At 35.5% G+C, this 24,120-nt stretch overlaps 1 protein-coding gene across 4 annotated transcripts in view; it reads right to left on the minus strand.

Moving 5' to 3' along the window:
• lrp4 (low density lipoprotein receptor-related protein 4) overlaps positions 1-24,120 on the minus strand; it is an 81,507-nt gene that overhangs the window by 3,466 nt on the left and 53,921 nt on the right. For 2 of the 4 annotated variants that reach the window (XM_026268283.1, XM_026268285.1), the window contains exons 15-33: positions 21,679-21,855; positions 20,885-21,010; positions 18,515-18,723; positions 18,150-18,231; positions 17,724-17,829; positions 16,838-17,039; positions 16,563-16,752; positions 15,024-15,155; positions 11,508-11,648; positions 11,333-11,419; positions 11,063-11,234; positions 9,807-9,969; positions 9,033-9,258; positions 7,848-8,151; positions 6,901-7,119; positions 5,584-5,718; positions 2,062-2,170; positions 1,646-1,838; positions 731-844 (exon numbers count right to left, since the gene is read on the minus strand). In XM_026268283.1, coding sequence (XP_026124068.1) covers positions 731-844; positions 1,646-1,838; positions 2,062-2,170; positions 5,584-5,718; positions 6,901-7,119; positions 7,848-8,151; positions 9,033-9,258; positions 9,807-9,969; positions 11,063-11,234; positions 11,333-11,419; positions 11,508-11,648; positions 15,024-15,155; positions 16,563-16,752; positions 16,838-17,039; positions 17,724-17,829; positions 18,150-18,231; positions 18,515-18,723; positions 20,885-21,010; positions 21,679-21,855 — 3,087 coding nt within the window. The other 2 variants (XM_026268284.1, XM_026268286.1) reach the window with 2 other exon arrangements.

Genomic DNA, 24,120 nt, shown 5'->3' on the forward strand with positions numbered 1-24,120 from the left:
TAAATACAATTTTAAAAACTGAATGAATTGAATAAAATAAATGTAAACATTACATAAAAAACCTTTATAATGAACTGAAATTAAGTACTTCCATTACTAAAACTGATATGACATATTTCTTATTCAAATGTGTAGATAACAGAATATTGGGTTAATCTGGCTGATAATGAATGTTGGAATTGTAATCAACAAAAGCTAAACAGAATCAGAAATAAACTAATACATAATATTACTAATAAACTACTATTTATGCTAATTAATTAGTAATTCATAATAAAGACATGCAAATATAGATAAATATTAACTTGCAATGGATATTCTTAATGAGGGTATTTACATAAAATCTTATGTTTTCTTATTTAACTATTTAAAAACTGAATTGTTATCAGAAATAAATCTGATATATAAAATATATCGCATGAAAAACGTTACACTTATAAACACTTTATAAATGGCTCCTAACGGAAATAAAACAATTTTAAGTTGAAGTACTAAAATAAAAAATTAAAAACAGACAGCACATTAGAAAATTGCTCAGACTTAAATGTAAAAAAATACACCAAAATATTATTAAATACAGTAATCATAAACAATATTACAATAACACTGATGGTAAACTGGTGGATGTAAACAGTCATGTCATGAATATATTAATTTGCGTAACTTCTCAGTGTTTAAAAGTGATTTCTTGAATATTCTTGAATATAATAATTGCACATGATGAACTCACTTGTAGAGCAAGGTCTGCCGTCAGGATCATCTGGACATGCGCACACAAAACTGTTACCCCGTGCAAGACACAAGTGTGTGCAGCCCCCGTTATTCACTCCGCAATGATTCGTTCCTAGAAAGACAGGAAGTAAATCTTATGGATGCATTCGTTCAATGGTAACATTTCTTCATCACACATGATCAATGTTCGTATATCAGTGACTATCTTGAAAACATTACCGGACCAAAAAATGCTTAAAAAACACAAACTTGTTTGTACACTTGTTTATGTGCAACATTAATATTTAATATAATTACTTGAAATTTAACTGCACATAAGTATAAAATTTTGGACATCTTCCTTCTCTGGTGAAGGCATTCCAGGACTTCTCTTCAAATGAGCGAATTAATTTGTTATGAGAATTTAATTTAGTTTGTTTTAATAAGACAAACAAAATGTGCAGTGTTGGGTGCCTCAAGGACCAGTATTGGGAATTTTTTATATTATATTATATTATTATACATTTATTTATTTACTTATTAAACAGTTTTTTACATTTCTGGATAACTAATACAATGATAAATAGATATCCAAAATCCCCTTTGTAACATTAATGTAAATAAATAAATAAATAAAGTTAAATGAAATTATTGCATATTTAATCATATAATGCACCAATTGCATTGATATAAAAACAATAGCCTTAATTCATTGCAATTAATCAAACAGAGAAGTATGGTAACATCTATTAGCTATTAGTTTACTCTTTATTTACCTGTAGTGTCTTGCTTTAATAATAATTAAAATTCAAATGGTGCATCTCAAAATCCCTTCAAAGTGTGTGTTGTCCATAAAGTAAAAATGAAAAAATTCAGAGTAAAAATAAAGTGCACTTGTAGACTCTTCAGTTGAGTCTCAACTAGTCAATCTTACCAGTCTGTCTTTGTGGCGACACCACTATGATGTCCATGAGGCCCTCTACATTAGCCAGCACAGTTTCCTTACTACGACCTGTATGCTTATCTACTCGCTGAATAGACTTGGTCTGCCAGTCCGTCCAGTAAATCCAACGGTCTTGCTGTGAGATTCGGGAAAAAGGAGTTAAAGGAGAGTATACCGGTTTCAACTGGGGACAAAGAAAGGGGTAAAAAAAAGGGGGGGAAGGGAAGGAAAGATGGGAAGAAAAAGGAGGGTCAGAAGATGGAAAGATGCAAAAGAAGAGAACAACATGCTAAGGTTATAAATGCAGAGACATAAGTGAAGGAGGACGGGTGAGTGGAGCAGAGGGTGATGAAGGTGCAGGTGAGTGACAGATTAAGTGAGGGTGAGGATCAGATATGGAAAGGTACCTGCGTGAGGGCAAACGGGTGTGATACAGGGCTGATGAGAATTTGACGCAGTTTGCCATTCAAGTCAGAACTTTCTATGCGGTCCAAGTGTGCATCCACCCAAAAGATCCTATACATGAAATCACGTGAAGTTTCAGTTATGTGTTCTCAAACATGTTTGAAGGTACTTGCCATGATTATGGTACAAAATAGAGTAGGAAATTATTAAAGAAGCCATGTTTAGGGCAAATGAACGAGTTCGAAAAATAAGAGATGCCTGCCAAAAATATAAAAATTCTACATCAGCACGTCAAAATAAAAAAATCTATGAGCGGTTTTATTTTTCAATAACATTTGGGACATGTCTAAATACTGTTTAATCTATTAACTGTCAATCTTTTAAAGACAGTCAGCAGATTATTGCTAAAGTGGAAGCATTTAAATGTACATTTTTACATGAGTCAACATTTGAAGTGGATCAAAACCTTTCATTAAAGTTGAAATACCAAAACAACACCCATTCTTACATTTACATTTACATTTATTCATTTAGCTGACGCTTTTATCCAAAGCGACTTACAATTGCTAATTATGTCAGAGGTCGCACGCCTCTGGAGCAACTAGGGGTTAAGTGTCTTGCTCAGGGACACATTGGTGCCTCACAGTGGATTCGAACCCGGGTCTCCCACACCACAGACATGTGTCTTATCCACTGCGCTAACACCACCCCAAAGTGGTCTTAGGACCACTTTGTTGAAGATTTTCGATCCACTTCAAATGTTGAGTACTGTATATAGAGTAACTATTTTACAATATATTTTGGAATGTAAAATTGCTATTTGCTATACAATCAAATTCATCTAAATAGGTTTTAAATGTTTCAATTTTGAAGTTGATATTACAAAAATTCAGGTACCATTGAGATTTTGTTCAGACGCTTTGCCAAAAAAAAAAAAAAAAAAAGTACATTTCTGTAACAATATTAATTTTACCACCAAATATGGAAAATATTGAATACCCCAACGATGTGTTTTGTCAAGATTTGAAAAAATATTGTAGTAAATTTTGCAATAAGACACTTGACACCACCCATTAAAGGGAGGTGCCCATTGAAAGGTTTGAAAGTAACATTTCTATGGTAATGCAATGGCTGACTTCAAAATGATTTTCAAAGAATACATTGAATGTTAAGATTTCAAATGATATCAAATTTACGATGCTTACTAAAATGTGTGACGGAGAAAACATACAATTAAAAAAAAGAGTGCCAGGTGTCTAATCTAGTTAGATTAAAAAACTCTGATTTGTGATGTAATGTCCATATGATTCGACTGAAAATACTATAGCGTTAAGTAAATATTATAAAAACAATATAATCTTTAAATATAATAAATCTCTTTATTTATGCAGCCCTCCTCCTCCCCAGCACCACCTGTCTTATCTGTCTGTCATTCTTAACTCAGTTGTCACCAAGTTGGGACTAAAAGTGGTTTTCTCTAATTTCCCCTGAAATGGGACACTATAATACCATATAAAATATAATTTAATAATATAAAAACTACATATTTAACTATAATAAATATCTTTCATTAAAGCAGCCCGCCTCCTCCCCAGCACCACCTGTCTGTCTATCTATCATTGTAACTCCATTGTCACTAGCTACATTTGGATCAAATGTTGTTTTCCCTAATTTACCCCAAAAATGGGACACTAAATCCCCTTTCACACTGCACGTTCGTCCCAGGAAATTGCTGGAAAATTGACGGATTGCCTTCTGTGTGAACGCAAACAAATCGTGCATTGATTCAGGACCTTTACGGGTTGTGTGTGAACACACGCACAGATTCCGGTAAATCACTGGCATTGTGAATGAACCAAAATCTAACGATCCGGGAACAATTGCCAGCACACATTACCTGTGTATTATCTGGAATCTCAGTGTGAAAGGGGCTTAAACTGTGCCTTATTCATGGAAAGTACCTGAACAGTCAAAGCCAGTTGTTAGTGGTAGAGTGGCATTGAAAATAAAGTATTATATATAGGTGTACAACTGAAGAAAGAAATGAAAAAGACATCAACATTTCAAATGAAAATTATTTTCAAAACCTGCAATATTGTGTATGTTACATCTCAAAAAATAAAATAAAAATAAAACATTTGGTTTGCATAACCTCCAAACATTGCAATGACAAACACAGTGACGAGCATTACTGTGAACAAGAAGCATGAGTACAAACCTGTTTAACCTAAATAATATTAGTAACCAAAGATGAGATAACCGCCATTGACAGAGGCACTGTTTGTTTATGCTTTCAAACAACTCCCTTTTGTTGCCATGCCTTCTAATTATAATAAAAGGGTGTATTCAGTGCATATTCATCTTCATCTTCTTTGGATCTCAATGAAGTCTCGTCTTTTGTCTTATACTTTGAGAGACTCTCTCTCTCTGCACTGCTCTCCAAACTGATCAACTGGTCTCTTAACGCAATTGACGCCATCTTCTCGATGAGAAGCTTGGGTTCGGGGGAACCTGACTGCCCTGCAGGAACGTTCACAGCTGGCTACCCAATGGACGTGTGCGAGAGGTGGTGGGTCGTGTGTCTGGCGGCTCTATCCGTGGAGGATATTGGAGATATCTGCCTATTCTGAACAATGATAACAGGTCTTCTGCTGATTGGGCTAGGCTTTGCCCATGGTTATCGAAGAATTCAGAAAATGGGAACAGCTGTCCAAAGACTGAAAAGGCTGCCCGTTATGATTGAAGCAATGGGCAGAGCGGTCAGCATTAAGACTGAGACTATTAACCGCAATATGTTATATGCAATAACATCACAGAGAAGCTCACGGCTTTGCAAAGGTAAATGGATGGATTTGGACTAAGAGAGTAGTCGTGTAAATTGGAATGGGGCTACTCGTCCCAAGACCAATCAATCGCAATCTTATCTGCTTTCGGCTCCCCTCGACCAGCACCACCCCATCCCTCGCCTTCGCTGCTTTGTACCGCCAGTCTGATCGAATGGCTGCAGGACCGTATGGCTGCTTGCCTGTACTGGGTTCCCTCCACCCCCCACTCCCTTCCCCTGTTGCAAGTCGTGTGTTTTTCATGCTGTATTGATTATGTGCTTTTGTTGCTCAGGTGTTTTTCCTGTTCTCACACTGTCCCTCCCTCATGTTATGCTGTATTTCTTCTGCCCCTGTACTGCATTTCGTTGCCTTGTACCCACATGTGCAATGACAAAGTTTAATCTAATCTAATATAAATATGGCCTACCTTGGATTGCAACATTTTGGTCTTCTTTTCTAAATATGGTCATGTATTTTGGGTTTATTCAGTAACTGACCAAACTGTGTGTGTGTGTGTGTGTGTGTGTGTATACAGAATGGCATTATGTACTCAATAGAAACAACCATGAGTTTGCAGTGTGTTTGTGGCCTAACGGTGCATCAGAATTTGGTTAATATAGATTTTGCACATGTCTATCAGCTTCCAACAATATCATTATCATAACTCCCCACTCTTTTTAATGAATGTTCCTCTTTTACCTGCGGGTGTCATAGTCCAGTGTCAAGCCGTTTGGCCATCCCAGATCGGTGTTGATGAGGACTTTCCTGTCCGTGCCATCCAGGTAAGCACGCTCAATCTTTGCAATGTGACCCCAATCTGTCCAGAACATCAACCTTGCCAAAGAATAAAATTAAGAAATGCATTCATTAGTAATTATAAAGCAACTATATAACAAGATCCTTCTCTCGCACTCCCTCATTCATTCAAATAAATGCAATCTTACAGTGTTACTTTATTTTGACTTCAGAATTCTAGATGCAACTAGTTACAAAGACAACAAAACTAATAAAAATTAACCATTATTTTTATCTGTCCGATATGGTTTTAGTTTATGCATGTAGTAAGTGATGGTATAAAGAGGACAATCCATATCAATATCCTATAATAAACTAGGTGAATATTTGACCATTTTAATCCACTCTGCGGAAGCAATCACTTCCCATCCCATAGGTTTCTGTCTTTGCAATCAAAACATTTCATGAAAAAGTGTGTTGGATTTTAAAACATGAAGCAGTAAAAATATTGTTTTAAATGAAGACAAAAGTCTTAAACACTCTCTGGCTGTCAAACTGTAAGAGTTTAAAGGAAGTTAATGTGATGAACTACACTAGTGATTATTCTGTTTAAAATCGTCGGGAACTGTTTTTAGTTATTCATGATGAATTAGATCAATTGGCTAAAGTCATGAAAAGTGGCACAGAAAAGTTAACTCAAAAAATCTCTAAAATCATTTCTCTGCAGATACCACTTATTTCGATACTTTGTAACTAATTGTAACTAATTTAATTTAAAAGGCAAACATATTATCTCTATCTAAACGCCATTTCCCCCGCAACCTCGATTTTATTTTTGCCAACTCTTATAAACTGAGTGCTATTTCAAGAGAGACTGGCCATTTCACATCCTGGACTGCCAGTGTAAATATGCAGACTATGTATGAGTTTTAACGATGCATAAAGAAATATTAAAATTGTAATAATAAAATGTGTAAATTAAAAACAAACAAAATCTAATAAAATCTAATGTTATATTTTTACACATTTTCTTTAGCCCTCCTCCTCCCCACCACCACCTGTCTATATAAAATAATAATAATAATAATAAAATATATACAATAAATATAAATAATATACAAGTACAAAAAAACATATGGAAACTACAAACACTGTGTAAAACGATCCTTTTAGAAATAAACTAAAGGATTTATACACTTTTCAGGATTAATTTTCTCTTTGCAAAGAAGTACATAAAGCAACAACACTGCAATGAACTGATAATGAGTTTTCTGCTCTCACCCCTTGCTAGGAAACACAGCGATGGCTCTTGGTTCGTCCAGACTGTTATTGACCAGAACTTTCCGAGACGTCCCATCTAAGTGAGCCACTTCAATGGTGTTACGACCAGTGTCTGTCCAGTACATGTTACGTGCCACCCAGTCAACAGCAAGTCCATCAGTCGTCTTCAGACCCTGACTGATCACAGTTTCCATACTGCTGCCGTCTAAATTCACCCGCCTGAAAGAACAAAATATTTAATAGAAAAAACATACATACATACATACATACATACATACACATATATATATATATATATATATATATATATATATATATATATATATATATATAAAAGAGCTTAATACTTAAGCATGCATGTAAATAGCAAATGACAATGAATTTGTTTTTCTTTTAAAAACTAAATATTTCCAGAAATACCAAGGACAAATGAAAAATTGACACTAATGCAAAATAAAAGCAATAATCATGTTCCATTAAGATATTTTGTAAATTTCTCACCGTAAATATATCAAAACTTAATTTTTTATTAGAAATATGCATTGCTAAGATCTCCACTTGGACTTTAAAGATGATTTTCTCAGTATTTAGATTTTTTTTGCACCCTCAGATTCCAGATTTTCAAAGAGTTTTATCTCGGCCAAATATTTTCCTCCTAACGAACCATACATCAATGGAAAGCTGATTTATTCTGGTTTAGACTGGTTTTGTGCTCCAGGGTCACAAGTGTACTTATAATACGTACTTTTAAAAGAGTAATCAAGTGTTAAGAAACATAGCCATACCTTTAAATGAATTAATAATATATGCAAATACAGTTGTGTTTTTTTTTTTAAATGCTCTTTGTAAGAGCGCAAGTGTACATTCAATCCAATTAGGCACGCTTTTTCAAAACTAATTAATTGTAATATTAGTATTTTAATATGAATATTTTGTAAGATGCATACCTAATAACATCCAGAGACACATCCGTGTAGTAGAGTTTCCTCTCCACACTGTCATAATCCAGAGAAATCACATTATGCAGCTCGGGCACGGGCACGGTCACGTCTGTGTGGTCATTAGTGTCTAGAGAGATTCTTCGAACACTGACACGATTTGAAAAGAGCAGGAATGTTTCAGGCAAATTGTCACATGACCTCCCATCACTTCTCAGCAGAATACCGGTGGGACACGCACAAGACGTCACATTATGCCGCGGCAGACACAGGTGAGAGCAGCCACCGTTTCTCCTGCCACATTTATTAAAGCCTGCAGGCAGAGGAAGGACGATTATGCCAGAAAATTACATCAGTTTTGTATTATTATATGCCAAGCTCTGCTAAGCCTTTGAATTCACATGATTATTCACCAATTACCTACTATTTAAGTACTTCAAGTACATTGTTATAATTGTTTACTGGAAAATAGATACCAATGTACATGAAGACTAAGTGGTTAATGGTTATCTGACATTAAGCTGACACTTTCTGTAACAAAAGAGAGTTTACTGCACACCTGTGAAGTTTTTAGTAATATCCATATACTATTATATTTATTATGGAAGCGTGTTTCAGTCATAGGATAAAAAAAAAAAGAATAAGAACAATTGTAATTGCAGAGTAATCTTTTTATTTTATATTTTATTTTATTTATTTTGTTCATGTTTTAGTATTTCTTATGTGCCTTTGGTCATTTTGATTAGTCCTTATTATTTCCATTTAAATTAAATTAATTCTAAAATTATTAATCTAATTCTAAAATAAAATTCATTTCTATTTTAGTTTCACTAATTTTAGTACTTCAACTTAAAACGATTTTATTTAGTTGAAATAAAATGTCCAATTTTAGTTCATTAACAACATCTCTAATTTTCTAGTTTTAAGTTATTCATTCAATATTTATACTTTATTTGATTTCAGCTTCATTTTAATTGATGTTTAACGATTGTTAATATTTTTAGTGTACACTAACAACACTGGTTACAAAACAAATACATTTTGGTCTTAAAACAGGAACTTTTTTGTGGAATTTACTCTATTGTTCTTTTGAAACATAAGGCACTATTTAGCAATAAAGAATTCAAAATGCTTAGAGAATGACAATATTAAATAAACAATAATAACAGTGTAAACATGTCCTTTATAGCCTACCCAAAGCTCTTGCCCGGTCAACAGCCTGGATGTCCATGAGGCCGGGTAAGTTGGAGCGGACGGTGATGGTGTTTGCTCCAGTGTCCTTGTCCGCTCTGTGAATACTGCGGCTCTGCCAGTCTGTCCAGTACATGTGCGGCCCCAGCAGAGTGAGACCGTATGGGTGCTGGACGGGGGACACCAGGGTCCTCCGGTTTGAACCATTCAGATCAGATGCTTCTATCCGCTAATGGAAAACCAGATTATTTCCATTTAACCAGCATGCATTTACACGGGTTTCTTATTCCTCTTGAAGGAAAATGTAATTATCTATCTATCCCATTCATCCATCCACTACTCAATCCATCCATCCATCAATCCGTCAATCATCCATCTATATATATATATATATATATATATATATACATCCATCTATCTATCATCCGTCTGTCTGTCCATGTACGTTTTGACAATATAAATATCAGCATTTTTAAAATTCCGTCTAAAGGTTTTTTATTATTATTATTTCAAATTTGATGCTTTAAAGGGTTAAAATAAGTGCTGTCAATCAATAAAATAATAATTAAAATAAAACAAAATCTGAAATTAACTGCAGTTAAAACATCAATGACTGGCTGGAATCAGAGTCTGTGTACCTAATACACCAAGCAATTTTGAGAAGTCGGTCAACTCTGGCTACAGAAATCAGTGCCAGATACTGGTCAGCTAGTGTCGTTTCGCCCAAAAGTTGTGTAGTGTATTTCATCCTTTAAACACCCTTCAGGTCACACCAACCTCAGTATGAGCATCGGCCCATAGCAGCTGTGATCCAGCTGTGTCCACGGCCAGTCCATTAGGCCAGCCCAGATTGTTATTGATCAGAACCACACGATCTGAACCATCCATACTGGAGCGCTCCAGCTTGGCATGCTCACCCCAGTCGGTCCAGTACATGTACCTACAGAAGATTTTTAGAGCATTAATCATCACATACTGTACCTGAGCTCATCTGCAAGAAGCCTGGCAAGTTATGAAAACCATTAGCCATAATTGTGTTTCTTGCAACTGACTCCTGGACCTTTCATGGAAATTAAATCTGTCTATTAGCATGGACGTCATCTATATGCTAGTGACAAAATTTGCTTCAGTCTCTCTATCTTCTTAGCCAAAGAATCATTAGACTTTCCAATCAAATGCATTAAAGGACCAAAATATTAATAAAGTTATTATAAATTCCACCTGCCTCAGAAGTCCTCACTCGTTCATTTTTTTATTCAGTTCTACAACTATATCTATTAAAAAAAATCACTGCACTTATTTGTATTAAATGTGCACCAAATACCTAAAACATTGTACTTGCAGATAATATATTAACGAAATAAAAGGCCACTTAAGTGACTTAAAGGGAGACACTTTAATGACTGTTTCTTAACACACTTAATTACACTTTTAAAAAGTGCACTTTATAATAGCAAATTAAACGCTTTTCTAGTAAATTTTTGTCATGATATAAAATACATTTATTTTGATGTGTTAACTAAAATACAAAAGCACATGCAAATGATTTTATGCTTGACTGACATGCTTGATTTTAACTGTAGTGCATTCGTAGTATTTTAAAATTACAACAGACATTAGAAATATATTTAAATACTTGACAAGTTTAGATAAAAATTGCATGAGTATATTTTACCATCAGTACATTAAAAAGCACTTTAACCATATTTCAAAATAAATAAAAGTAATTACGTACATAATTACACATGAATATATGCTTAAGTCCTATTTAAGTGGGTCAAAAGCACTCTAAAGTTCAGCTAAATGTATTTAATATAAATTTTAACTATAATGCATTATCCTTCAATTAGGATTTACATTTAATTTAACATGTCTGAAAACACTGCATTTAGTTCATACTTAAGTATATTCTTTTAATAAAAGTCAATAGAAGTTTTTCTCAAGGGTATAGAGTGAATGACACATAGCCTACTATCTACGAGCCAAGTAAATCCTAGCCTGCAACGACCGAGTGAAAAGGGCATTTGGTTTACCCCATCTCATGAAACAGGGCGATGGCACGAGGGCTGTCCAGGTTCTGCCACACAAGCACTTTTCTCATGGAGCCGTTGAGATTAGCCACCTCAATGCGGTTCGTCCCCGTGTCCGTCCAGTAGATTTTTCTGCCCACTGAATCCACTGCTAGACCATCTGTGGTCATCAGACCTGAAAGAGTGGAGGAAACACTTCAAATGAGTTGAAGGATTTGATAAAAGGAATACGATTATAGTTAGCAGTTTTGAGGTTAACTGTAGACTCCTTACCAGTTGAAATGATGTCCTCATATTCTGAACCATTGATATTGGCTCTGCTGATTTTCTTTAATGTGCTGTCTGACCAGTACACTTTACCTGCAAGAGCAGGAAAACATTCATAATGAAGTTCCCCTAAATGAACATTATGAGTGAAATTGTCTTTACATTGAGAGTTTCCTCACACCTTCTACTGCATCCACTCCAATGGCAATGGTGTTCTTCATAGACACAGTGACTGGCAGAACCACATCAGCAAAGTACGGGATGTCCAAAGAAATCATTCTGACGTCCGTCCGCCGGGCAAAGACCAGGAAGCTGCTCATTGCTGTGAGATCAGAGAGAATAATGAAGGATTTCGAAAGGAACATTTCACTCAGAAATGAACATCCATCATAAACAGCATCAATAATGTTTTCATGCAAAAATGCAAATTAAGCTTCGGTAAAGAAAATTAGAATTTTGCATAAAACATTTGCAAATAAAGCAGTTTCCATCCCATGTGATAAAGAGAACAAAAAAAATCATCTCTTTCTGGGAAAATGCAGCAAAATATCATTAATACAAAAATAAAGTGTAAGTAAGTAAGGAAGCCTGTGAATTTTCTTTTTTTCTACACAAATGCTGTCATGCTATCTTGCATTAGGATGCTTGATGTTTGGGAACACAATCTTATGAAATGTTTCTGAAAGGAGACACGTTGTGTGGGTAGTACATTACATGATCTATTGAGGCAAAGTTGCAACTTTTTGCTGTGCATTGAGGAATTTATTCAATAAATTTGTTTCCATTTACCTTTTTTTCTTTTACTATTTGTATTCCATTTTAAGACTCCCATCCAGCATTTTTTAATGCAGCATCCCAAAGATCACGCACAAAAATGCATGGATGGAAGCACATGCACTGACTTTCCCTCATGATGTTCCAAACAAACAAACAAACAAACTATATTCTTTATTCTGTGAAACACAAAGGGTGTGTTTTTATTCCACTCAATAAAAGTGGAAGATGATGTATAATTAAGTTCCAAAAAGGACAATATACCAGTACACCATGCATTTTCACAATGTGGACAGCTATCCATTCAAGAAAAGACAAAACGTAAAAGGCTTTCTGAGACTTTCTAGACAGACTGTAAGCCGACAGACTGCTCAAACCTCTTTAGGAAATGGTTTGACATGCATTTAAGCCATGACTTGGTCAAGTGTAAACACATCTGGTAGTTCAGGCTACATATGCAAGCTTTTAACTCCCTCTCCATAAAGATGTACTGTATGATTCACATGCTACATCACATTTTGGCATTAACCTGGACGACCACAATGTTCCTCCTGCCCAACTCTTGTCTGCAAACCACAGCTCCAAACATTCCTCATATGGCTTGGGTTCCCTCAATACACAAACCCAAAAAATAAAACTTCCCTTTCTCAGTGCAAACTAACTCAGTGAAGAGACCATTTCACAGACAGAGGCTATTTGCACGAAGTAAAAATAGTAGCTAGTTTTGAGCATGGCAACAAAATAAGCAACACACATTGCAGATGATGCACCAGCGCATCCAATCAACGCACAGCCACCATTCACCACATCACATCCAATTTCAGCTTTTATATTGAAGCCCATTTCCACTGTGCAAGAAAAAAAAGCATGATTGTGAAGTCCTAATTATGACTTAAAATGTAATTAAGAGAAGTAAAATTCTACTTTATCATGTCACAGGTGAAATTATGCCATAAAAAGTCAAAGTTCTGACAGTCTTTTAAAGACACAATTTCAACTTCTTATTACATAAGTAGTTCTTTTCTAATTTAATTATGACATAATTAGTATCTCAACTTCAACTATCTCATTAGGAGTTAATATGTAATATTCTTAGATAAAAAGTCAAAATGAAGATATACTTTATTGAACAAAACTGTCAAAATGTTTACATATTAAGTTAAAATTAAAGATAAAAGTTAAAGAGATATAAGTCCTAATTATGAGATAAAAAGTCAAAATTCTGAAATAATAAGTCTAATTTTAGATAAAAGGGTGCGTCTATCCATTTAAAAAAATATATATTTTCATGTTGTTAAATTAAAACCTGTTGATGATGACAATGCATTCTAAAAATGTGTTCTAAAAGTCTAAACAACTCATAATAAGGTGTAGAGAATAATTCACTGTATTTTAAAGTACCCTGATAACAATGCTATGCATTATATCATATTATATCATATTACCAGCACTTTTACTCTCCATGTTACCGTCCCAGTTAACCTCATGGTTTCTTTTGTCATTTTGGTGGGCAGAGCTAATGTAAATAGCCTTTGTCAATCAGGGGTGTATTCCAGAAAGCAGGGTTAACTTACCGTGAACTAAACCCTGAACTCTCGGTTGATTAACCCCAAACCTTGCTTACTCGAGATATGTGGTTCCAAAAACGCGTCCGGGAGTAAGTTCATTCAACTCAGAGTATGTTCCTGGTTAAGACTCAAGACATTCTCAACAGAGCGACGAATCGACGAGTCACTATAGAAACGGACGCTAAGAAAAAGCGTGCCAAGCTGTTTCTTTCTTCTTCTTTTGTTCATTAGTTGTTTACATGCTTAGTGTATATCGCCACCTAATTGATGGCTGTGCAATTTTTATTTATTTCCATTTAATTTTTAATCCTTGAGAAAGAATGTGAATTTTATTGTTTGTTTTATGCTAATTTATATTAAGTCATATCAGATATGTATTTTGATTTAAATTTAGACATTATAGAAAATGCCGATCCATCTGTAAGATAATATAAAATGTATTAAATAAAATAAATAAATATTATATATTTAAATATTTAATATATAAATATATATTAAGTTAAACATTACCCTACATAGTATTTATGTATGATAACTCTTATATATGCCAATAAAAGAAATAATATAATATATTGCCCTATTACTTATATTAGCGCTTTCTCATTAACATATCATATATATATATATATATATATATATATATATATATATATATATATATATATATATATATATATATATATATATATATATATATATATATATATATGTATGTATGTATGTATAATGTTGTGCGGTATCTGTCACACCCACTGAAGGCTCGCTGAAGTGAACTAACCCTGGAACAGAACCTGCTCCGGTGCAGGTTATGTTCAGAGAGTGAGTTGCTATGACAACTAACATACCCTGAAAGTTACCTCCATTTTTGGAACCAAAAGTTGAGGTTATCCACTTACTTACTCTTAAACATACCTGGGTATGTCACATAACCAGCTTTCTGGAATACCCCCCAGATAGCTATTTTCACAATGAAAATGCATTAAGTTGGCCAAGACTAAATACCCCCGAAGGGCCAGAGATCCCCACCCCTGAGCAATTAAGTGCACAAAAAGAGACAAATCCCCTAGTGAATTGTACGGGAAAGCAAATGAAATGCCCCATGACATCATCTCCACTGACACATCATTACGGTGACCCCTAAACCCCTGAGGCGACTCAAAATGAGCCTCAAATTTCAAAGATGCAACAAAAACCACGGACTGAACTGTCACCTGGAATCCCAAAAGCAAAGAACACCTGTGGCCATTTCATTAAATTTCAAGTCAATTGTGGAGATACGGCTCCTGAATGAGAAGTTATAGCTGGTTTCTTAGATATTCGAGACGGGTAGAGAAGCATGGACTTATCAGCATTACCGTGAGTGCAAGTCTTGCCGTCCGCCTGAAGGTTGATACCAGTGGGACACGCACAGCTTGAGGCTTTAGGAGCGGGAGCCAGGAGGCAGAGGTGACTGCAGCCACCATTATTCACCGAACAGGGCGTCTGGACTATAGACAAAAAGCAGAAAGAGTGGAGACAGGTGAGAGAGAGGGGGCTAGAAATGGCCGCTCAATCAGATGTAACAGATAACGGGCCTCTGGGTGTCTCAGTGGATCTTTATACACCAATGAGACTCCAGACTGAAGATCAGTTACCGCTGGCCTTAATCCGCTGTCTGAAAACCCAAGACATCCGATACGACAGAGACCCATATTCCTCTTTAACTCATATCTGCTAGGCATGCGTGTGAATCTCAGTTGTCAACAGGAAAAAGAAGAAGAGGGCTGCTAACTGCTAACTTGAAAATGAATTATGCTTAAATTAATTCATTTTTATTGCATACTTGTAATGCATTTTACCTAATTTGATGTGCTGAGTGTACAACAAAAATAAAGGTCCTGCACTGGCATCAATGGATCCATGAAGAACCTTTAACATACATGGAAACTTTCAATTGCACAAAAAGGTTCTTTATAGTGGAAAACTGCTCTTTAGATTATTAAAATGTTCTTGGCACTGATAAAAAAATATATTATTTTAAGAGTGGTTTACTGAAAGGTACTTTGGGGAACCCTAAATGTTTTTTTGTATTGTTGCGATTTATTATCAATTATTTTAATCTATTGGCAACCCTGAAATAATCCCTTACACTGAATATTATAACACAGATGCAACACATCTTTAAATATGCTTAAAACCACTAATCTAACCTGACTTAATTAAAACAATGACCATAATCTGTATCCGAATCCGATTATTTTTTATTTATTTTTTTAATCATAAAACAAAGCCAATCAAAAAAATAAAAAATAAAAAATGAAAATACACCTTTGGTAAAATAATACACTAAAGAGCAATTTAATGTAGTGTTTTCAGATACTTAACTGCATGTTAATTGCAACAGAATGAAAAATAGAGAGCTGAATTAAAATATACTTTAATGCCATTTCTATTGAAATTTGTATGTCATGCTATTATTTGTATTGCACATTTGTACTGATGAATATGCAATTCATTTAAAATATACTTACTGTAGATATAGAATAACACACTGAAGTTAAAATTATAATTAAGTACTTAACATGTGCTTTAGTATGTCAGTCAGTCAACCCATCAAAATAAGTACTTTAAAGCACGACAATAGATTATTAAAACAATGATTTAAAATGCACTTTAAAGTAAAACTTTCAGTTGACATTATTACAAAAGGCACTTTTTTAAAAGTGTACTTAAGTGTGTTAAGAAACAGTCACACAAATAGTCACTTAAGTGGCCTTTTATTTTAATAACAGAAAATCTGTGGTTGTTGTTTTAAAGTGAACTCATTATAAAGCACCCAAAGAGAGGCTACACTGACTAAGCTACAATATGTCCAAACTGTATATCGTATATGACAGTCTCCAGTGATGCTTTACCTGTAGTTCTGTGATGGTGGAACATGTGAATGTCCATGAGGTTTTCAAGGTTTTCTGCAAGAGTCCTTCGGTCCAAACCAGTGAGCTTGTCTGCACTTTGGATGCTCTTGGATTGCCAGTCAGTCCAATAAATTCTGTCTTCATGGAGCGTCAACCCAAACGGATGAGGCAACTGACTGCCAATCAACACCTTCAATGGATAAGAATGAATAAATCTCTAACCTTAGAGGGAATAAACTGCAAATCAGTTTAACTAAAGTTTAACTTGTGTCTACCTGTCTGCCTGATCCATCGAAGTTGCCATACTCAATGGTCTTAATGCTAGCATCGGCCCAGTACAGCCGCTCAGTACTATAGTCTATTGCCAATCCATTAGGCCAGGTCAGGTTTGTTGAGATGATAACTGTACGGTTGGATGCGTCCATTCCAGCGCGCTCAATCTTAGGATTGGCACCCCAGTCTGTCCAGTACATGAATCTATTGTGAGGCAAAACCAAGCGGTTATGCATCATTTCTTTATATTGTGTAAACCCAACAGCTACTACTACTTGTCAAACAGTCTATAAAGCATTCTCCATTTATATTGGCACCTTTGATAAAAAGGCTAAGATTTTTACTTTAAGTCTGAAAAGGAATAGGGCATCTCAAAAATGAAAACTCCATCATCAGCCTGTATGAGTTTCTTATGTTGAACATAAAAGATGTTTTGAAGAATGCTGGTTATCAAACAGTTGATGGTCCCCATTGACTTCAATAGTATTTATGCGTCACTATTATTGCAACCTAATATTTTTTATTTTACGTTTTAAATTTTTTAGATCATTCCTGTAGCTCAAAAAGTAGGTCATGGGTTCGAATCCCAGGGAAAGAAAGAACAGATAAAGTGCAAACCTTAAATGCAATGCAAGTCACTTAGGAAGAATCTGCTAAATGTATATATATATGTTTTTTTATTATTAATAACCATAGGAAGGACCCAATAAAGTAATGATGTGTGACAAAAGATTGTTGACTCGCACAAATCAGCAATTATCTTTGTTGTTGAAAATTTAATTTTCTCATTTCCATTATTAATGAGACCGTTTGAAGGTCAGACGGGCACAAATATAAACCAAATATAAAACAAATCTGCATTTGTGGAGGACACTGTATAACACCTACCCTCCGATCGGGTCAACGACGATGTCCCGGGGACGGTCAAGGTTCTCCCAGATCAGAACTGTGCGCATGCTTCCATCCGTGTTTGAAACTTCAATCCGATCTGTGCCTTAAAGAGTTATGAAAACAAGTATTTTCTAAATTACACTGGAAAAACTGAATATCTAGTTGGCAAGAAACTCCAGACTGCAGCATAAACCTGTCACTGCTCTTCTAGCATGAGACTACCAGCATCTACATTCAATGAATTAAGAAAACGGAGTGAGAAGAGGCAAGGGAGAACTAAAAAAATAAAACAAAGTATTTGTCATGTAGTGTGTGGGTTTGGTTTGAAATGGAATTAAACAATGGAAATTATTCCATGAAAATAGGCATACAATGTAGATCTGAGGCTAGGAACTGAAAGATGAATTAATAACAGAGCAGTACCTGCATCAGTCCAGTATAGTTTGTGTGTAAGCCAATCGATGGCTAGACCTGCAGGGCTTTCCAAACTGGTGTCCACCACAACCTGCAAGCAACAGGAATATCATCTGTCATATTACATGACAGTTTATTACAACCACCTACTACATAAGAGAGGATTTGTTTAGTTTTTGCTAGATTGTTCTGCAGAGGTCAGTGTTTTACACTTTTCTCCTTATAATATTATAGTTTATTAATAATTCACACACTAGATACCCAACATTAGTGGCATGAAAAGACCTATGTGAGTGTATTTTTTTGTTTTTTTACACAACACTGCCCAACAGTATCAATCTGATCTTTGTGTCTCAGGCTAAATTCCTGCTAACCTCCTGTTTGCTTCCATCCCATTTCGCTCTGTTGATGGAATCAGTGGTGACATCAGTCCAGTATATATAACGCTCACTAGAGTCCCAGTCCAGGGCCACTGCGTTTCGAATATCAGCCAGTGGAATGACGTCGTCCAGCTTGTCTTCACTGTCAAAGCTGATTCGACGGATGTCCGTCCTTCGGGTAAAAAGCAGGAACTTGTCAAGACCTGATCAAAGACCAAAGGTCTCCTGTCAGTTCTTCAGATTTAAGAAGTTTATCAGTACATACATGTCACAAAATCAGAAATTTGTTCAATGTGAAAAGAAAAATTACTAGTGCTGTCAATCGATAAAAAAAAAAAAAACTAATTAATCGCACATTTTTTTTAAATTAATCGCGATTAATCGCAATTAAAAGACTGAAACTTTTTGGATATGTAAATGTAAAATGTAAATAATTAATGTGAACTCAAGACAAAGAAACTATTTAAATTCAAAATATGATTGTTTATTGGAATTTTTGTTTAACTTGTAAACATCATTTTCTCATGTAAACAACATACCTGCAATAAACCATCAATATCCTCCAAATTAACTGTTGGCTTGAAAGCCATATTTATTACAGAAATAAAAACACAGGCATGTAAGTGCCATTTGAATTTCAAAACAATCAATGCCAATAAAAAACAAAAATGATTTCCATGTTGAATTCTAAGTGGACTGCAAAAAAATTCCAAAGTATAGTCATTGCCAGTGCTTTAAGTGGGCCGGTACGCACCAGTACTCAGTACCGCCACTTCCAAATATAGCTCTTGAACGTACCGCCACCTCTCCGTGCGCCCAGAACGTGCTTTTAGCGTACCGGTACGCTCATTTGGACATCTGTTTTAATAGAGGTTTTAATCTTTTACCTGCACTGCCGATTTTCAGAGCGCCCTTCACAATGCAAGCTTCCTAATTCATCCCACCCAGAGCAGAAATTACATTACCCATTCACCCTTAAGTTATACAAGTGAATAGCGCATGTGTCGCTTTCCCACTGTTAAATGTCAACAACTCAACGTGGCTGGAGAAGGTGTGTGAAACTCGTTATGAGTGTACACCACTCTCGATTCGGTTAAAAATCAAATACAGTTAACAACAACACTTCATATGTTTTCTTGGCTTCAGACTCTGAATACTGCAAGAACAAGATCAGAATCAGATGATTCGCTGACTGACACCTCACCAAATTTGAATCCTATCACTGCAGGTCAGACTCAAGCTAATGAAGTAATGCAGCTCTTTCAGCAAGGGTGACCAGACGTCCCGAAAAATTCGGGACAGTCCCGAAATCTAAATTGTTGTCCCGACTCCCGAATCTGGCCCTAATTGTCCCGAAAATTATACTAAAGCAAAATCTTGAGTATTTATTGTCTGATAAACATTAAAAACTGTCTGCGGAGGTCGAGTCGTCCTGCAGCCCCTGCTGGCTGCTCATTGGCTGCAGCATCTTTTTTCTAAGTTTTTTCTAAAAATACCGTAGACGGCAAGACACAAATTTAGATATTCATTTATCTAATTAATCTATAGCCTATGCACAAAGACAATATGATATTTTTGTCCCCTTTTTGTTTTAAAGCTTGATGAAGAGAGAGAGCGCAAGTTGCTGCAGCTGAGGAGGACAGTGATGCACGCGTACAGGAGTGATTGACAGTTCGCGGCACTGTGTACAAAAAAATACTCCGCTACACAATTATTTCGTTATTTTCGTTTAAGCTTATTAACGTTAGCGTTACAGAAAGGTCTGATTTACGCACTGTTACAACAGTCATTGTTTTTTTTTTTTTAAACAATGACATTTGAGTTCAGGATTTTAATGTTGCTGTTTCCTGTGGCAGACTAAATGAAGAGTAATGTTTCTTGTGGCAGACTGAAGAGTAATCCGGGACAGTTTTATACTGAAACTTTCCGTCTAAAAGTCCTTCCTTGGTCTTATCCATATTTCTTTGCACGTCGAACACACATAGGCCACAACCGGAAATAAAAAAAAAAATGCAACCGCATTAATTGCGTTATTTTTTTTTAACGCGTTAAATATTTCAAATTAATCGAATGCGTTAACGCGCTAATTTTGACAGCACTAAAAATTACAAATTTAGCCTGGATTTGTTAAATAAAATATGTGACCCTGGACCACAAAACCAGTCATAAGGGTCAATTTTTTTTAAATGGAGATTTCTAAAGCACATCATCTGAAAGCTGAATAAATAAGCTTTCCTTGAATGTTTGTTATGATAGGACAAAATTACCCTTACCCTGTACCCTTAAGGTGAAGGGATACTGTTGTAGCACGAAAGAAGGATAAATATAAATCATGGATAAATAACTAAAACAAGCAGTACTCACTCTGGGCACAGTTATAGTGGTCCACCTTTTTAAAGCCAGTAGGACACGCACAGGTATAGGTCTTATTGCTTGGAAGACACAGGTGACTGCAGCCTCCATTATTGCTCCCGCACCGGTTTCTCCCACCTAAACATAACAAGAGAAAAATAAATAATGCTTTAAAAATTACCATAATTGACTCAACACAGGGTCAGAGGAAAAACATGACTGTGGCAACATTGCTGCATAAATTATGTTGCTCATTTCGTAATACTTTCAAAATTAAATGACCAGTGGAAGGCACTAAAAGCATGTTCAGTTTTATCAGAAACAGATTAACGTGGATTTAGCAATGTTTTATTATGTTATTTGTGGTAAATATAGTCGCAGTAATAAAATGTCCAAGGTTAGTACTTTTTCATGTTTGAAAATGAAACCTAACCAGATAGTTAGACTAGTTTCCAAATGTGCCACATCTCAAGTTCAATGTTGCACCGGGTGCACTATCAAGCAAGTTTACTACATCAGAGCAAGCCAAATAAGGAGCTGGCTTTATGGTGCAAACATCAAAATGTATTAATTTACACATCATGAGCTATGGTTAAAGGTCACAACATAGTATTGTGCAAGGAATTGTGTGAAAATAAGCCTTTATTAATGAATAATCTACTCCTGTAATCATAATTTGTGTGTAAAGGAATGAAAGTGGTTGGGGGTGGGTGGCATTTGCTAGATTGCATTTAGTTCAATTTTATTTGCATTAGTAAACATTGTATACTATACTACGAGTAATAGGGACTTTATGATTAGTTAACCTGCTGGTTGTCTCTGTGGGTGCAGGGTGTGGATGTCCATGGGGAAGTGCAGCTTGTTTCGGATGACCTCTTGGTTCTTGCCAGTAAACTTGTTTGCACTGTTGATACTCTTGGTGTGCCAGTCGGTCCAGTACAGACTGTCTTCAAACACGGTGATGGCAAAAGGATGTGGAAGACCTGGCGGAGGGAAAAGTTCACATATATATTCAGACTCTGTACTCTAAAATGCATTCATATTGTGTAAAACATAATGATTAACAACAGCAGTACAAAGCTCAAGCAGTTCCAGTCCTTGATTATGATGCATTCTAAGCTAATGTAAAATACTCCATAAACACAGCTGTGACATCATTAAATGTGCCAAGCACGTGTCTGTGTCTAATAACAACCATTATTAATACTTTAGCAGCTAAACTTCTGCAGTAATATCAAATTAAAAGTTTGACTTTGGAGTGGATTTTTAATCAATATTATTGTGTTGTGCTTTAAAGAACACTATTTTTAATGTTGACTAAAATATTAAAGCTCATTTAAAGTACTTGATCTTATTTTTGACTGTAATGTGTTATTCAATATAATTTTTTTAAAGGTAATATCTTTTAATGTATCTATTAAAATGCAAATTAATCAATACAAATGTGTACTTACAAATACATGTAAATACATGACATTCAGGTTTCAGTAAGAAATTTTGTTAACCATAAATGCTTGTCAGCACATTCAGCAGTACTTTAACCATATTTCAAAGGCTACAGTACCTATGAAATTACATAAAAACATACGTATAATTAAGTCCTACTTAAAAAAAAAAAAAAGCAGTCAAAAGTCTAATTGCATTTAATATACATATATTTAACTGTAATTAACATGCAAGTGCCTGAAAACATTACATTCCTTTCACACTTTATTTCCATAAAAAGTACTCTTTTGAAAGTATGATGAAGCTTACTTCTTTTTTCCCAAGGATCTGTTGGGATTTTGGATAAAATTTGAAAATAAAACATCAAATTTGTATATAAAGCAGACTGGCAGAGATAAACTACTTTCAAACCACTAATTAGCTACTTTCCATCCTTCAGGGATTAGAAATCTTTCCCTCCGAGTAACAGTCTATTTGAGGTGGGGGAGGGTGAGTTCACTGCAGATGGTCGGAACATTTATGATTTTCTCAAAGCTGGTTAAGACATGCTCCTAAAAAAAAAAAAAAAAAAAAAAAAAAAAAAATTATGCAACAGTGCCATATAGACCCCTTTTGCGCGGACGTCACAGGTACGTCACGGCACTAGCTGGAGGCAAAACAAACGGAAACCTGGAGGTGGCTAATACAAACCAACACAGGGTCGGCTACTCAAGGAACTTAAAATGTCGTCTTGTTGTGTTGTTGGTTGCCAGAATCGACAGAGAACATTTTATATACATTGTTGTGATTTATTGTGACCGGAATTTAAGAACATGGTAAGAAAGAATAAATACAGAAAGTTTATAATTAATTTGCAGTCTTCAGAATTTTTATTTCTAGAAAATATTTACAACTTAATAATTTTACTGTAATGTCACTCTTTATTTAATCTAAGGATTTATACGCTCGGTTTCTCTATCAGGTAAGTGTAGATGTCAGGCCACTCAATCGGAGGTAACTTAATCCTGTCAGATCGTCCATCCAATGAGTGATCGTGTACGGGTCGACCGATCTGGTTCCGTCCGTTAAAGTTAACTTTTTCAAATAATTATCACGGTCCCGGACAGTGAATGACCTTAAATATTCAGATAAAGCAGATATATTCAGATTTTCTCCAGCCATTGTTAAAAAAACAAGCTAAGAAAACTCGCTAGCTACCGTTTTTGTTCAAGTGTTTAGGGGAATCTTTCTGCCTCCAGCTAAGCCCCGCCCACACAAATACGTCACCTTGTTTACCAACTGTAAAAGGGTCTATAGAACATCGTTTACGGATGTAACCATGGTTTCCTGAGAATTTCGAACTGCGTCCTCTAGAGGTCGCTATGGGGGAATGTCTTCAGCGTGACCGGTGTCTGAAGCATGCATCTAAACACGACAATAACATTGGCCGGCAACAGCCTATGATGTCATAACCTGGCACAATCACAGTATGAAAGGGTGCCTGGAGAACACGTCATCCTCTATATTCATCTACACTGACCATTTATGTTAGCGATAAACTAAGCACGACTAGGAGGGCATGTTCTCTCGCCAGAGGCTTTGCTCTGATACCCAGTTTCTCAACATTTTGCATGTTGTGTGTGGTAAAGAGCAAGCGCATTAAGCTCTCGAGGGAGTTGAATGCAATCTGCATTCATTGCTTTTTTTTCTTGTGAGGGATAAGCATGAATTGAATGCCATTGAATGCAGGGCTTGTGCTTCACAATTTACCCAAGTTCGTATAGCTTTTGCATGAGTGTGTTTGCCTCTTGTGCGAATTGCAA

Source organism: Carassius auratus, chromosome 7, assembly GCF_003368295.1.
Source record: "Carassius auratus strain Wakin chromosome 7, ASM336829v1, whole genome shotgun sequence".
NCBI classification, from domain to species: Eukaryota; Metazoa; Chordata; class Actinopteri; order Cypriniformes; family Cyprinidae; genus Carassius; species Carassius auratus.